The sequence below is a fragment of the Cnephaeus nilssonii genome, assembly GCF_951640355.1.
Source record: "Cnephaeus nilssonii genome assembly, chromosome: 7".
NCBI classification, from domain to species: domain Eukaryota; kingdom Metazoa; phylum Chordata; class Mammalia; order Chiroptera; family Vespertilionidae; genus Cnephaeus; species Cnephaeus nilssonii.
Genome location: NC_137078.1, coordinates 80,406,642 through 80,424,238, shown reverse-complemented (window position 1 = coordinate 80,424,238; position 17,597 = coordinate 80,406,642). Strand labels below are relative to the sequence as shown.

General features: G+C 48.1%; 1 protein-coding gene across 1 annotated transcript; it reads right to left on the bottom strand.

Moving 5' to 3' along the window:
- Positions 1–505: 505 nt before the first annotated feature.
- On the bottom strand, positions 506–11,477 carry TRAPPC3 (trafficking protein particle complex subunit 3). Its single transcript, XM_079776332.1, has 5 exons — positions 11,340–11,477; positions 3,646–3,743; positions 3,056–3,155; positions 1,486–1,668; positions 506–1,015 (listed from the first exon to the last, which is right to left on the bottom strand). Exons 1-5 carry the CDS (start codon positions 11,379–11,381, stop codon positions 896–898), a joined length of 543 nt encoding a protein of 180 aa, XP_079632458.1. The 5' UTR covers positions 11,382–11,477; the 3' UTR covers positions 506–895.
- Between the last annotated feature and the right edge of the window lie 6,120 nt (positions 11,478–17,597).

Genomic DNA, 17,597 nt, shown 5'->3' with positions numbered 1-17,597 from the left:
AGTACAGTCTGACACATGGAAAGCACACAATAAATGGTACCCAACACCAGGGTTTACATGGTCTTTTTAAGCCAAAACCCCGAATTGGTGGCCAAGAGCCCAGGGTATGTCTGGGATAACGGTCTGCTTCTGTATTTTACTAGAGTGAAGGGGCCCGGTTTGCTCCCACGTTTCCCAGGCTCTCTGGTCTATCAGGACCAGATAAAATCAAGGCAGGGCCGGGAACTCAGCTGGTCTCCTCAGCCACTGTAACCAAATTCCCAGGGCTGAGCAGAAAGAAAACAGGACAGGATTGGGACTTCACTCAAGAATGTGTCTTTATTGAAGAATTTGTAAGAAAAAAGGATGAACCCTCTGTAAAAAGAGGGGATGTGGCCTCCAAACAGCAGGGAGGCAGGAGACCTGGGTGGCTTCCCAGAAGTCAGTGTTTCCAGCGCGACGGGCTCCCCTCTCCCGGCAGCACTAGACGTGTCACACTACCCACCCTCCCCCCTCTCCTCCCGCCCCACAACCCTGGCCCCCCACAGCCAGGTACCAATGGCTTTCTGAAGGCCCAGGGGTAGATGTGCCAGGCTTGCCTCTTACTGGGTCAAAGTGGGTTTTGCTTCGGAAATTCAAACAGGAATGTAAAATGGTTGAGCTCTTTTTAGTCCAACTAAGGATGACTACCTCCATCCCCTTTGAAGGGAAAGGGAGCAAAGGATTTCCCTCCTGAATGTACACACTTGTGGGGTAAATGGACTATATCACAGTCTAGCATGGAGAATGGAAACAAGGTTAGAAGAATATATGACATCCGTGTTAAAGAGTCACTGAGTTCTAGAGGGCAGAGGGAGCACTGAGGCTTTGATTCCAGCCAGTGCTCCTGCTGGCAGCCCTGAAGTCCTGGGGACGGTCATTCCTCTCCAACTGGGAGATTGTCCTCAATCCGCCTGATGAACCTCATCCGGATTTCTGTCACGCCATCTCCTTTCAGGGTGTCCTGGACAAACTTGGCCTCCACAGCCATCTGGACCTGGGGGACAGTGGGAAAATGAAGGGTGACTGCCTAGCCACAGCCTCTGGGGAGCCTCTGGGGATAGGGCTACATAATTGGCTCATCCACAGCAGCCAAAATAGGGGCCTGGTTTCCACAGGACAAGACTGTCAATTCCAATGTTCTCCTGTAGAAGGCAGTGGCCCCGACCCATAAGGAGAGACTTAGCAAAGAACACACCGGAGTGAGACTGTCACCAAATAAGCCAATCTGGGAACGGATGCTCTGGGCTTTGGTGCTGACAGCACCGTCTCAGTCTAGCAGGGAGGATCACCACGTGGAGACATCCAGCGCACGTCCTATACCCAGCAGCATCACCATCTCAGGCAGCGAAGTATCAGGAGAGCCAAAGGCCTTTCTTCTCTCTCTCTCTCCCTCTCATTCATTCAAGCATTTATCAAGCCCCTACCACATTTCAGGTGACCCAGAAGGTAAAGAGCTGTACTCACCATCTCCAAAGCTCCCCGCAACACCCCACACAAGAGGTTGGAATAAATAAGGGATGAGTGGTTATCAGGAAGTTCTACAAAGTCCACCAAGGGGTTATTTTCCAAAATGAGGGAGAATTCGTCACCAGCTGGGCTCCAATTGGTGATGCTTGGAGTGATGCCCAAGTACATCTTGAACGCCACCTGTCAGGGGACACACAAGAGCACCATAGGAAGAGCGGTAGGGACTGTACGTAGGAAGGTGATGGGCTGGCAAAGGGGAACTAAGTGACTCAGAACGAAACTGTGGCTCTGCAAGACATTGAAGCTTTAGGCATTCAGGGCCAAAAAAAGGCATCTGTGCACAATTCCATACTCCTCTCCTTCAAGGTATCATATAATCAGGCAACAACTTGCTATCCACCTGCACTTCGTAGCGGAAGGAAGCACTGGCCTTCTGATTAGGATGCCTGCCCTGAACCAGCATCTGAGTGCATAGAGGCCCCAACCCACCTCCCTGCCCTCTGTGTCGGAGCCCTTCTTTTTGAATGGGAATACAGGTCACTGGGGCAGAATTACTCTGAAGACAGCCTTCCCTCTATCTACCCTCCTAAGTCCAAACCCTCACGAAACTTGCCAGCCAATCCTCTCTTGGATTTGGGCAAGATAACTGACACTACAATTCTATAGGAGTTTTATCATTTATTACTAATCCTGCTAGAGGCCTGGGTCCGGCCGGCATTGGGGCCTCACCCCTGATGGGGGGGGGGGGTGCGATTGCGGGGGGGCCAGCTCAGGGGAGGGGCCGATCTGGCCAGTTGGCCGCTGCAGTGCGCCTCATAGTGACCAGTCCTTCCAGTTGTTCTGTCGTTCAGGTCACTTGGCTTTTATATATACAGATATTATGTAACACTAATATTATTAATAGCAAACATTTACTATACCCACACTACATTAAGTGCATTCATTTTACCTGAATGCTCATATTCATTTTTTCATTTATCCCTTACAACAACCCTGTGAGGAAGCTCTTATTTTCTTCATTTTAAAGATGAGGTAACTGATTAAAGAGGTTAAAATAAGTTACCTAGGAACTAATAAATATTGGAGCCAGAATATGAAGCCAGGTGTGTCTATATTCTTTTTTTAAAATATATATTTTTATTGATTTTAGAGAGGAAGGGAAAGGGAGAGAGAGACAGAAACATCAATGATGAGAATCACTGATCCACTGCCTTCTACACGCCCCCCGGGCATCAGCCCTGACCGGGAATCAAACTTTTGACCTCCTGGCTCATAGGTTGATGCTCAACCCTTGAGCCACACCAGCCAGGCCAGGCCAGGTGTGTGTGTATTTTTAACTGCCATGCTACTCTGCTACATCTTCACAGTTGAGACCTGGCTCTGATTTCAGTGGTGCTTTAATACACAGAGATCATCCCAACTACTCTTCCCTTTTCATAATCTGTGCTATTCCCAAACCATCAGGAGGGCTTCTTTGGCCCAAACAGCTGCCTAACTAGTCTTTTGGAATGCTAAGGGTCTCTCTAAGGGAGACAGAGTGGACAATCCTTCCACCCAGGATAATGACCTTGGCGATGACATCTGCAGTTTCCCGAAAGTCATGGCACTTCCCCACATTTGACCGTGCCAAGAAATCTTCAATCAGTCGAACTCCAATGTTATAGCCCCTGGGAAGGAAATGAGAGAACAGGCTGTATTACAGAATCTGAGTGTTTTATATCCTATATAATAAAAGGCTAATATGCAAATTTTCCCCTTGGGAGTTTGACCAACCGGGTGTTCGACCGCTCACTATGATGTGTGCTGACCACCAGCGGGCGGTGCAGAATGAAGGAAGGCCCCAGCCGGCAGCCAGCAGCCAGGGGAAGAAAGGCCCCGGCTGGCAGCCAGAAGGCCCTGATCGGCCCTGATCACTGGTCAGGCCTAGGGACCCTACCTGTGCATGAATTTCGTGCACTGGGCCTCTAGTCTGTATATAAGGCTGTTGGTGGTAAAAGAAAAATAGAGATAATTCCAAAACACCCCAATAAATGAGCTCAGTGGAAACCAAAACGTTGGTTGTAAGAGTGACGACCCTGTTCTGAACTCCAAAGGACCAGGTAGGTTCATGTTCTACGGAGCCCCATTCTCGCTGCTCCCACAGAGCAGCGCACTCACATTTTGTCCAGCTGTTTATTCACATCTTCGTCATTTTCATAGTCCTTGCATAGTTGGGTGACCAGAGCCCCATAGGTCAGGGTGAAGAGCTCAGAGCTCTAAAAGAGATTCAAAACGCAGTCAGGACACACAAAGAGAAAGTTTGATGAGAGTCTGGACTGGCCTCAATGCAACTGTCAGGATTCAAAGGAAGGTCACTGTGTCTGGTGGGAGGGAACATCCCCCCATGGAGTGGTCAAGGAATCTGGCTCCCCAGAGTCAACGTGGCAGGGCCGCAGCCAGACCCACTACAAAACAGGCTGTAAAAGGCACTCATGCACTGAGCAGTCACTTTCCAACACGCCGAGGGAGGCTTCTGCAAATCCAGAACCACTACAGCTCCCAAGAATCTGGTGTGGGAGCAGCAGTCAGTCACTAGCTCCTGTGAGAGACAAGCCCAAAGCAGACATTTACAAATTACCCTCTGTGGGTTGGCAAGTGTTGACCAAGGGACTCCCCACCCCCAAGGCCCCACCCAGGAACAGCAGAGGACCCAAGGGGCCCTCTCCATGGGGAAGGAAGGAAGGAAGTCTAAGATGAAATCCACTGCATGATGATAACCCCTCTTCTAAGGCGTGGGAAAAATCCTGTTCCTTTTGACACATAGCTAGAATGTTTCCAGGAAAGGGGATAATTCTGAAAGGAATACATTCTGTTGTGTACCTGGACTGATTTCTACTATAATCACAGTTAAAAATCACAGAAACTCTTTCTCAGATAAGGAATCCTGTCACCTTCCTACCAAGAAACAGAGAGATGTGGAAGGTAAAAAGAAGTGCAACAGGGGAGGGGTCAAGGGGGGTAGAGAGGGAGACATCTGTAACACTTTCAACAATAAAGATAAATTTCAAAATAAATAAATAAATAAATAAATGAAGTACAGAACCAAAGACTAATAAAAGACAGAATAAAAGCAGCAAGTTGGGGGAAAGGCATTATCAGAGTTAAACAAAGTGAGATACATGTTAATAGTATATTTGGACCAATGGATTCACACAGATACGAGGCTAAAAACATAAGACTGCCACTCAACCACTCCCTTCTGAAGGGAGGCTTGTCAAACTGGGAGCAGAGCGTCGTTTTGTCTTTCAGTATTCTGGGAATAAAGTCCAAGTCAAGTTAAGACCCAGGCTCTCAGGGCCCAGTGCTCCTCACCTCGTCCCCATGGCAAGAATAATATATGAATGCCTTTTGCTTCCATACTGTATCCTATTTTTCATCACCTCATTTTCTACCCCACAATAATTCTGTAAAGCAGAAAGGGCAGGAATTAATCTCATTTTAGAGATGAGGAAACTGAGACTCAGAATGGTGAAGTAATTTTCCCAAGGACAAACAGCTCATTATTGACAAAAGTAGTATTTTTGGAGGACAAAAACCAAGAGTTTCTAAACCAAAGTTCATTCTACACACTGTTCCCCAAAACTGCATTAATAACCCCCCTAAAACAAAACAAAACATTTAGCTGGACTAGGAAGTCAAAGAGAATCCGTTTCAGAATTAGGAAGTCCTTTGAACACAACTAAAACGGCCAGATCAGGGTATCTCCAAGAGACCATTTACCAACTACGGCAATTTAAGAGAAGCTATTGAGGAGGAGAATGATTTTTTTTTCGTCAGGTTAAGGTTTGGCACTAAATGACTTGGGCATGAATGGATGGAGACAATCCAGCAGTAACCAGTCCACAGAATTGGCATCGCTGCATTAAGTCAAGAGCGCTTTCCTTCCATTATTAATGAGCCCAGCCCACCGTGATGCCAAGTAACAAGCACATCATGATGTTATCAAGCTCCTTATAGACGCAGCAGCCCCCAAGTTACTGATGAGAAAAATCAAGGTCCTAGACAGATCGGTGCACGGTCACAGAATCAATGTTCCTGGGATATGGGAATGGGATCCCTGACCCAGGCTCTCTGGACCCTCTGATTTGCAAGTCTGTCTCCATCTCCCACTGTGAACCAAGCCTATCTGGAACAGTGTGCAACGTAAGTATGTAACTTAAAGGTCTTCATACTTTAAAAATAGGAATGGGGCTGTGGTATAGAAAAGAATCATTCACCCTAGCTAGTTTGGCTCAGTGGATAGAGCTTCAACCTGTGGACTGAAAGGTCCTAGGTTCGATTGTGGTCAAGGGCACATGCCTGGGTTGCGGGCTCGATCCCCAGTGTGGGGCATGCAGGAGGCGGCCAATCAATGATTCTGTCTCATCATTGATGTTTCTATCTCTCTCTGCCTCTCCCTTCCACTCTGAATTAAAAATAAAAGAACAGGAGGAAGTAAGGATAAGCCATAAAGATAATATCCTGGTGAAAAATTCTAGGAAAGTGTAAAGGCCCTCAGGTGAGAGTATGCTTGCCATGTCTGAGAAACAGGTAGGAGACTAGTGTGATGAGAGAGTGAACAGCCCTGGCCGGTGTGGCTCAGTTGGTTGGGCACTGGCTCAGTGTCCTGTGCACTTTGGGGTTGCCAGTTTGATTCCCAGTCAGGGCATATGCCCAGGTTGCGGACTCTGGTAAGGGGCATGCAGGAGGCAGCCAATCGATGTTACACTACCATATCAATGTCTCTCTACCTCTCCCTTCCTCTCTCTCTGAAAATTAGTACAATTTTTTTCTTTTAAAGAAAGGAGTGAACAAAGAGAACTGGGGAGGAAGTCAGAGAAATATAGGGGGGGTTGCAGAGTCTGAAGACCTGGGTTTTCATTCCCGTAACCCTTATAACAAAAGATTCCATGGGACCGTAAAGGTCAGCTATTCAACCAGTCGTTTCTTCACTGATCATAAGCACCACATTCTCCCTCCCAACAGAAATATGAATCTCTTCTACAACACTTCTACTTTACAATTGCTTTAATTATGTTCAATAATAATGGTCACTAACATTTATAAAACTTTACTTATCCCCATTTTAAAGATGACAGGTTAAGTAACTAAGACTCAGTTTTCTTTTTTTTTGTTTTGTTAATCCTCACCCGAGGATATTTTTCCCATTAATTTTTTAATGGCAGCACTCAGAATTTCAGAGCGTGGAAGGGACGGAGGGAGAGGGGGAGAGAGAAAGAGAGACTGATCAGTCGCGTCCTGCAGGCACCCCAACCAGGGCCAGGGATGAACCTGCAACCTAGGTACGTGCCCTTGACTGGGAATTGAACCCACGACGCTTTGATGAACAAGACCATGCTCCAACCACTGAGCAACACTGGCCAGCGCTGAGATGCAGTCTTCTTATAGTTGAGCACTGTCTCATAAAAACTCATGTGGGGGACTCTTCCCCCTCCCTACATGGGAGTCAGTTCTGTGGGACTCTTTCCCTCTCCCCATGTGGGAGTCTGTACTTGTTCGTCAATAAATTTCCACCTTTGCAATAAAAAACAACAACTCATGTGACCCTGCCCTAACCGGTTTGGCTCGGTGGATAGAGCATCGGCCTGCGGACTGAAAGGTCCCAGGTTTGATTGTGGTCAAGGGCATGTACCTTGGTTGCGGGCACATCCCAAGTAGAAGGTGTGCAGGAGGCAGCTGATCGATGTTTCTCTCTCATCGATGTTTCTAACTCTCCTCCCCCTTCCTCTCTGTAAAAAATCAATAAAATATATATTTTTAAAAACAACTCATGTGACCTTAATCCATTCCTTAATATCTCTGAATATCAATTTTTCCCATCTATACAACAACAATACTGTCTGCCCTTCAAGGTTACTGTGAGATTCCAACAAGATGCTTGTCAAGTGCCTGGGGCATAGTATGAACTCAAGTAGATATTATTTTTATTCTTAAACTGGTTCTCTGTGGTGTGGTGTCAGAGAGCACCCTGAATTAGGCTCAAAGAGGGAGATCTTGATCCACATAAAGAACTTTGTAGCAACCAGTAAGGCAAGTAGAAAGAATATTGGGTTGTAGTCAGAAGACCTCCTTCTGGGTCTGAGCTTACCACTTACTAGATGTGACTTTAGGTCAGTCACTTCACGAAACCTCCATCTCCTCACACAGAAACAGCAACAGGAGAATCTGTCATGCTAATCACAGGGTTGTTGGGAGGATCTAATGAGATAATAGACTTAAATATGCTTTCTTTGCGACCAACAAACCACAGGAGTGGTTTCACACTGGCATAGACAGTGTGATCTCCAAGTTCTTCTCCAAGTACCTCAGGTACAACCTGAGCAGAGTAAGCTAAGCCAAGCCCCACACTCAGATGAGCTACTGCACTTGATAGTTTTCAGAAGGTTTTTTACTTAGCACCTCCAAAAAAACACCAAATCTCCTTTAAGGGGGCTGATTTTTGGAGTTAATGCTAAAAGAGTCGCACTTACTATTTTTGTCAACAGAAGTAATCTAGTGTGACTGGAGAAGGAAGGTCAGTAACAGGACAGAGTCCACCTCTCTCTTCCTCTCCAGACTCCTGTCATGGAGATTCTGAGTGCTGCTGTTAAGTAGTAATTCACCTGAGCAGCTGGGGTTGGGTTACTAGCAACACAACACAAAAGAAGGGCAGGCCTGATTGACCATGAGATTCAAGAACCAAACACTATGCAGACACATGAAGGCTAATATCTTTACTAATAAAAATGCTAGCTGACATTTACTGAGTGTCAACTATTTTCTTCTTTTTAAAAAAATATTTTTGTTATTATTATTTTTTTTTTTTAGAGAGAGAGAGAGAAGGAGGGAACGGAAGATAGAGAAACATTGATGTGAGAGTGAAACATGGGTCGGCTGCTTCCTGCATGGCCCCCACCAGAGATCAATCCTGCAACCTGGGCCTGTGCCCTAACTCGGAATTGAACCATCCTGGGGCATCACTTTGCATGCATTATCTACCTCAATTAATACTCAGAACATCCTTATGATATGGATACTATTGTTACCTTTTTAAATTTATTTTAAAGCTGGTAAAACTGATGTTTAGGACAATGAATAAACTTGCCCAAGGTCACACAAGCAAGCAGGAAAGTCAGGACTCAATCCCGGACAGTACTATACTCCTATGTTGGTATTTTTCCGACTCTCTCATAGATTATGTGCCTCTCGAATTAAGGACTAGTACTTCATCTCTGCATTTCCCCCAACACCTAGCACAGAGCTTTCCATAAAGGTGGGACTCAAGAAAGGTTTGCCGGACAAATGGCTGTTTCTGTTTGCACAAACTAAAAGCAGAGATCTAGTTACTTGGGCATATTAAACCTTGAAGTCTTGAAAGGTTTAAGTGGGAACACAGCAATTAGAAAACTGCTGATTGCAGAAGATTGGGCTAACTGGGAAGGCCTCTCCTGGAGGTGGGGACTCCCCAAGCAGAGAGAAAAGGAGCATGTGAAAGCCAGGTGGCTACAAAGAGCATCATGTGACAAGCGCCAGGTAGGTACCAGTAGGAACGGAATGAGAGGACACACCAAACCTTTGTGCCATTCATTCAATAAATACAGACGGCCTAGTGCAGTGGTCGGCAAACTCATTAGTCAACAGAGCCAAATATCAACAGTACAACGATTGAAATTTCTTTTGAGAGCCGAAAACCGACTTCTGCGCATGGGCCACGAAGTCTCAATCGCACTGTACGTGCACGCCCGCACGTGGTATTTTGTGGAAGAGCCACACTCAAGGGACCAAAGAGCCTCATGTGGCTCGCGAGCCGCAGTTTGCCTACCACTGGCCTAGTGCAAGGCATCATTCAGTTGCCGAGAATGGAACAGTGAACGAAAATTCCTGTTCTCACGGAGTTTATATTCTCATGGGGGAGACTGAAAATATATAACTAAATATATCATTTATAACGAAATACTTAAAACAAAATACAGTGCCATGAAGAAAAACAGCAGAGTAACAGAACAGAGAACTAATCATGTGATCTGGGAAAGCCTCTCTGAGGAGGTGACGTTTGAATAACTGTGCATGAAGCGAGTTCCAAGCAGCAACAGCCATTGCAAAAGTTTTGAGGCAGGAGTGTGCTGTAGCCCCCCCATAATTCCCTCCCTTCAAAAAAGCTGAGTGAATATTGGGGTTGGAAGTGAAGACTGCAAGTTCCTACTGAACTCATATTAAAGATTTCAATATTGATTTCAGGTTAAAAAAAAAAAAGTACAGCCCTAGTTTGGCTCAGTGGATAGAGCATCCGCCTGTGCACTAAAGGGTCCCAGGTTTGATTCCAGTGTGCAGGAATCCAAGGGGGTGTGCAGGAGGCAACCAATCAATGATTCTCTCTCATCATTGATGTTTCTCTCTCCCTCCCCCTCCTCTCTCTGAAATCAATAAAAATATATATTTTTAAAAAGTACAAAATAAATGCAAGTTATGAAAACTAAGCAGGAAGACCTCTCACATCTGCTCATATCTTAAGGAGGAGGAAACATTTACCATGCCCCATGCAATTTACACTGAATTCTAACTTAATCCTAGGTGGGCATTATTGTCTCCATTTTATACATAAGGAAACTGAGAATCCATTGAGAAAGACAGAATTCCAACCAATGCTCATGCTTTTCTCCCTACATGACAATTTCCTAGTAAAACATTCTCTTTTTCTTCTTTATTTAAACTACTGATATTTCCTCCCAAACAGGAATTCTTAACCTGTAATCCACGGAGTATTTTCAAATGTAACTAAATGTCCGTGTATATGTTCTTCTAATTAATATTTCTGGGGAGAAGATCCATGATAGGTATCATCAGCTTCTCAAAAAGGGGTCTGATTGAGAGAAAGAGTTAAGTCCTCCTCAGGAGTAACAGGGTCTCCTGCAGCACATGCGAAGGTGTGAGGGAAGGTGAATCATCCCCTCTAGAGCTAAATAAAGGTCAAAAGGCCCCTGACCTGCCCAACATGCAACCTTGAATACTCAGTTTTTAAGTTGGAAAACAAAGAAAGGCAGCATGGAGAACTGGAGGAAGTAAGAATATGCCAAAGAAAAGAAACACTTGTCAAGAAGTCCCTTTACTTTGGAGAAAAATGTTATCTACCTTACTTTCCAGGCCCAGACCCCATCCACAGGCAAACTTTATGGGACTCTATGGTGTCCCACTATTCCCAGGGCAAGAAGAGAACCTCCCCCTACCAGAGGGACACCACTTGGCGCTTTCTCTGGCCCATCTTTTACTCCACGGAACAGAAAGCTCCCTTCTGACAAAAGCAGTATCTGAGCATCTCTTACAACGCCAAGGCAAGTGTGAGAGAGCATGGTCTGGAAGTCGGAAGCATTAGCTTTGGAGTTAGAGAGACAGGGGTTCAAATCCTAATTCTTCCTAGCTGTCAATTTGGGCAAGTTAGGTAACCTCTCTGAGCTGTGAAATGGCAATAATTGCATCCACCGGAGAGGATTATTTTGCGGATTAAGTGAGATAACACACGGAAAGTGGCTGGCCCAGGGCCTAACACATAGGTGCCCATGACTGTTACTACCGTCGCTGTTGTTGGCCTAGCACACAGTTGCTCCGCTGCACGCAGGCGGGGGGAAGGGTCTCTGAGCCACTCCAGCGGCCCTCCAACCGGCCCCCGGAGGGACTCTCCCCTCTCAGCCCACCAAGCAGCGCCTCCTTCCTCCAGCGGAACCACCTCCTCCCAGAGCTCAAAGGAGGACCCTTTCCCAACTGCGCTCCAAGCCAGACCCCTTCCCCAGAACGCCTCTATTCTGCCCCGCCCGCCGAAGTCACACGCTCCAAGTTACCATTTTCTTGCTCTCAGTGCCACGGTTCGCCTGCCTCGACATGGTGCCGGAAGCCCCAACCCACCTCGCCACAGGCCCACTCAGCGACCCCTTCTAACAAGGTTCAACCCAACCACGGCCCCTCCGCCTTCCGGACTGACCAGCACCGACACACCGCGCCTGCGCGGCCTGCCGCGGGGCACCACGGGACTCGTGGTCCGGCCGACGAGGGTAACTGCCCCCTCCCTCCCATAAATGTCGGACTACAACACCCAACAGCCCCTCTGGCAGCACCGCCCCTTAGTTCAGCTGGACTACAACTCCCAGAGTACTCCGCGCGCGGTTAATTTGCAGAGCCCGTCTTCCCCTGGGCTGCATACTGGCCACTGGGTGGCGTCCACACCTTACGGTAATTCTGTATCAACCACATACTTCCCCCCTTCCTCCCCACACCCAGCCCCCACTCAGATTTGCTCCGCAAATTCCTCTCTCGCCGGGTTTGGTCTCTCGGAAAGTCCCTTTTTCCAACTAGCTTCTTATGCTGTTGCTGCAATTCAGAGCTAGAAGATCCCAGGATGTCCCAAAAAACTAGCAATGGCTCACATGCAAATCCTTTCCTTCACTACAAAAATATTTATTGACCACCTACTATGTGTCAAACATTCTGCTAGTGGCTTTCTCTTCAAACTGCCATCTGTCCCCAAACTCCAAACGCAGCCATCATCTGCATCCTAACACCTGTACCCTGTGATGGACTATCCAGTGTATTCCATAAAATTCAGGTCACATTCTTCTGGCTCCCTCCCTAGAACAACTGCCTGGCTTCCAGAAAAGATCACCAGTGTTGGTGGCAGCCAGTCTGGGTTATGATTCCAGTATTGCCATTTTAGGCAAGTTACTGGATCTCTCTCAGATGTTATGAAGACTGGTGAGCAGCATATAAAGAGAATTGGGACACAAAATGTGTATTCCCTTTCTTCTCGCCACTCTCAAAAAAGAAAGAAAGAAAGAAAGAAAACAAAACAAAAAACAGCCCAAGAAACAGGTCCCAGAAACACCAGGGAATGTGTTGGCCACACCCGCATCCATCACCAAGGGGAAGTCCTACTGTCCCTGACCAGAGCTCTTTGGTTTCAGATCCAACAATTCCTCCCTGGCTGGTCAGTTCTGAGGGGCAGGGCTGGAGTAGCTGAGCACCCTCTCCTCACGTAGGCCTGACTCTGCAGAAGCGGAATTCTAGCCCCTAACCCTCATCATTACAACCAGCCTGTCCAGACTTGAGCCAACCAGGCTGAGGAAGACTGGAGGGCTCAGCTGCTCAGGCTGAAAGCTAGTGCCCAGGATTCCCCTGGTCTCCCCTCAGGGTGCAGGCCAGATCATTATGATACCCTGCTCCCTGTGGCACAGACACTCTGGGGCCTCCCGAGAGGCAGTGCCCCTCGACTCTCCCTCCTGTGTCAGTGCTTAGGGGAGAGGGCCAAGGGCTGAGGGTTCTGGGAAGGAACATGGGGATTGGGGGTAGGGAGAGCAGGGGTCAGCAATCCCCAGAGGCCAGCACAGCCAGAGAAGAGCATCCCGAACTCCCAGGAGAGAGGACAGCTGAGGTGAAAGCTGCAGTTGGCTGGCCTGCCTGTTGGTCTGGGCTCCTCCCTGCCGGCTGCCTTTGGCTGCCCACAGAAACCTGAGTCACAGTCACGGCCAGCCACCCGCCCCACCCCACCCAGCCTGCTGTCAAGCAGGGAGCTTCTGGAGAGACTGGAGGTGGAGCCCCTCCTTGCCTGTCTTTCAACCTCTGAGATTCTTCCTCTCTGTCTGTGAATCCTTTTATTTTAGTGTGTGTGTGTGTGTGTGTGTGTGTGTGTGTGTGTGTGTGTGTGATTCCTCCTCTTGGCGTCTTTTTTGGGGGGACTCTTCAAAAGTGTCATCAATCTTAAATTGAGGGTGGGGCAGGGTCCATCTCAGGCTGATCTATAGGGTCTCCTCCTGGCTTACATGAGAATTTAAAAGCTCCTTATACTAGTAAGCTCTGGCCAGGTAGCTCAGCTGGTTAGAGCATCGTCCCCATACACAAGGCTGCAGTTCGACACCACCCCCACCACCCCACCCTCCCCACCCCAGTCAGGGCACATATAAGAATCAACCAATGAATGCATAGATGAGTGGAACAACAAACTGATGTTTTTATCTCTTCCTCTTTCTCTCTCTAAAATTGATTTAAAAAAATAAAACTTAATAAATAAAGGCTCCTTAGCCACTCCAAGGGCTCTCAGTGCTGCTTCTATCATTTTCCCAAATCCCAATTCCTCCCCACCACCCCTCAGGGCCAGGATTTAGGAACACTGGGCATCCCTCCCCACCCTCATCTCCTTCTTTCTAGAAAAGAACACAGCAAGGACAACTTCCCATCGCTAGCAAAGGCTTTAGACAAGGACCTCTTCCCAGGAACCCAAAGGGTTGAACCTATTTAGTCTTGAATCTGAGTTTCTGCCCCTCCCATCCCTCTCTGTTCTTCTGCATCCTAAGAGCTGGAGAGAGGGAGGCCTATTGCAGCTGGTATCACCAACATCCTTGAGGACATTCTCCACCCCACCCCCCCCGCGCCAGGGAGTGGGCCCTAGAGGCTATGGCCCCCCAGGAAAGCAGTCTGGGTTGGAGACCCCCTTCGTGCAGTAGGACCTTGGGGGTGGGGTAGGCAAATCTGGTGTCTGTTCTTCCCTGCTGTCCCCACCCCAACATGAGGCCCCTCCCACTTCCTATTTTGTGGGTGTGAAGGCAGCCTCCAGGGCCTTGGTCTGATTCATAGCCCGGTGTCAAATCTCCCGGTGACTTCCTTCACCCCTCCATCAGGCTCATCCTGGACCCTGCCTCCCCAGACCTACTAGTAAGAGGTTGTATGAACTCCTGCCCTCCTGTAAAAGGATCAGAAAGGGGACATATTTCTGATCCTCATTTAAGGCCCTGCCCCGGAGCCCAGGCTGTGGTGAGACCAACAGCTCATTCATGCCTGTTTCTGTACAGGGGGCGAGCCCTGGCCGTAGGGCAGGCACTGGAGGGGCCACAGAGTTCCCTGTCCCTCATCTAAGAGGTCAGGGCAGCCTGTTCGAGCTTTAGCTCTGGATGTTGCAAGTGCCCCCACTCCAGGATGTTTCATATTTGGGGGGCAAATGGGGGCCCTCAAGCACTGTCACTCAGCCCCAAACTCAAAGAGAGATGCCCACTCTAAACCTTCTCAGTGGCCGAGGCCTGGCATCTGCTAGGGATCCTGGTCAGTTAGGGGGAGAATGAAGAGAAGTCCCCTCCATCTATGTCTTCTGATGGCAGCAATCTCAGGACAGGTACTTTCCAGGATCCATCCTCCCAGTACTCACTGTGGACTCCTCAGCATGCAGGAAGCCGCACCACTAGCATCTTGTGAGGGGGTGCAGATGCCCCCACCCTCAATCTGGGGAAGGGTTCCTTCCCCTTGGCTCCATTGATGTTTTGAGGCCTGATGATTCTTTGTTCTGGGGGAAGTCCTATGCATTGTATGATGTTCAGTGGCATCCCTAGCATCTAAGCACTGGATTTCAGTAACACCCCCAGCTGTGACAACCAGAAGTGCATCTAAACATTGCCAAGTGTCCCCTAGGGCCGTGGTCGGCAAACCGTGGCTCACAAGCCACATGCGGCTCTTTGGCCCCTTGAGTGTGGCTCTTCCACAAAATACCACGGCCTGGGCGAGTCTATTTTGAAGAAGTGGCGTTAGAAGAAGTTTAAGTTTAAAAAATTTGGCTCTCAAAAGAAATTTCAATCGTTGTACTGCTGATATTTGGCTCTGTTGACTAATGAGTTTGCTGACCACTGGGCTAGGGGGGTAAATTGCCTCCTATTAGGAATCACTGATGGAGGCTAATACCATACACTGTCTCTTTGCAGTGAGTTCTGCAAAGTCAATCTCAGATCATTAGACACAACAGAGGATTTCCAGTCCTATAGTACTGCTTACCCTTCTCCTTCTGAAGAATCTCCATGTAGATCAAGCATGTCAAACTCAAAGGCTAACACAGGCCAAATAAACAAGGTTTATGTTCATGTGGGCCGCAAAAAAACAAAAGCTTCAATTTTCATAGCAACGTAGGTTTATCTAAATAGAGACATGCTGAATATAAAGGGCTGAAATAAATGAGTAATCATTAACATAAAATAATAGAACATTTTAATAAAAAATTAATATTTTTTTCTTGGACATTAACTTACCAGACACTGAATAACTACACAAATCAATAAGTGTGATACAAGTAAACTTACTTTTCTTGATCTCTGAAAGTGAAATATTTCCTGTTGCACACACCAAACAAGTCAGTTCAAGACTAATGACATAGCAATCAGCTGCTAAAATATTCCTTGCTAGTATTAGTGAAATGTTGCGCCTGCACGTAAGGCGCATAAGGGAAATGAATGCAACACAATTATAGTAATCAGTCATTAGCGAACGTTGTAGTTTGTTATTATTATGTATATCAGGATATTGTAAAAATTAAGTTACGAAATTTTTATTAAAAAGTTTCTTACATATCGTTATATTGGCTGGGCCACAAAAATATTCGTCGTGGGCTGCGAGTTTGACATGCTTGATGTAGATTGTAATGTCAAGCTCATTCATGCCTGTTTCTGTACAGGGGGCCTGTTTCTGTACATTCAAATCCATCCCTGGCCTATCTTTTCATTTTTAGCTACCATTTCCCTTTCACTCTTCTTGAGCTCTAGTCAATGAGGGTATCTCACTACTCCCACCTACTAGTATATGTCTTTATCCTTGCAGTCAGCTCAAGATCAGAGGTGGGGCTGGGGAAAGATCCATCAAAGAGGGCTCTCCCCCTCTTGGATTCCATTAATGAATTCTCCTGAGTCTAGTTCACTACTTAACTCAGGGTGGGCCTGTTCGGCTGTGGAAGATGCAAGCCTTGAGGCCTCTCTGACCTCATCCCCACTGCCCACATGGTCCCCTCACCCTCACCCTGAAGAGGGAGTAACTGACAACAAAGATGGGGAATCTGCTCCTCACCATAATTTGCTTTCACCTTTGAAGCCCCATCATCATCATCATCGTCGTACTGATTTATTAAGCATTTCCTATGTGCCAGGCTCCATGCTAAGCACTTCATCTGTGTTACAGTCTTGTAACCTTTATAACCACCCCATGAGACCTTATGATACCATTATTTTCCTGACTTTATAGGTGAGCACACTGGGTTTCAGAAAAGTTAAGACACTGGCATAAGTTTACCAGCTTCATCCGCAGGCCTTCTATCATCTAATGATTTGGGGCTGGAGGGGGAACTATTCCTTCCCCATCCCCTCCCCAGAGGGTTCAGGTCCCCACCTACTCACTCTTAGGTTGCCCGAGACCCAGACCCCTTTGTCTCCACCCTCCCCCTTGAAATGGCTGCTCTCTGGAGATGCTCAAAGGAAGGAGACACTGGCAAGAGGGACAGGAGGACAACTCACTGGGCCTCATCTCTGGACAATGGAGAACTGACCTTCTAGAGGTCAGGACAAAGGGCAGGGCTGGGGTGGGCAGGCCCGATTGCACCTCCTCCCACCCCTGTCAGTCTCTGCAGCACCACATCATCGATCCACCTTCCCAGCAAGCTCCCCCTGTCTGCCCCGGCAGCAGCCTGACTGGGCTGCAAGCCCCACCTCAGCTGGCACTAACAGGAATTGGGGGACCCACTTCCGAGGGCTAGGAATCAGGGTTCCTTGGTGGAGGGGAGTCAGAAGGGGTCCAGTCCTTCCTTCATCAGGCCACAGGGGGAAAAATCCGAGGAGATTAAGGGGTCTGATGGGGGTGGGGAGGTTCTGGGCCAGGACCACCCAGTTTGGAGCTGGGAGGGACCAGCGGATTAGAGACCTGGGTAAGCAGCGGTGCAGGCCTGTAATTACCGGAGAGGAGCGGGGAGGACACCACCAAGGGATGCTGGAGGAAGGGCGGCGGCGCTCTCGGGCCTCCCCCATCCAGCCATGACCAGGGGAGAGGAAGCCTAGCTCTTTCAGGGGTCTCCCTGTGACCCCACTTCAGGTCTCCCGGCGTCCCCCGGGTGGATTTTGAGGTGGGTTTGGGAGAGAATTTAGGCTTGAAGCTACCGCCAGGGCCCCAGAGCCAGAGCTCCCAGGCTCCGAGGTGGGATTGGGGGCTCCCATCCCCGCTCCCCCCACTCCTAGCGGCGGGTGAGTCACAGAGCGCTCCCTACATAGTCTTCTCGTGCCGCGGCGCGTACCAAGGCGCGGCCGCAGGGGGAG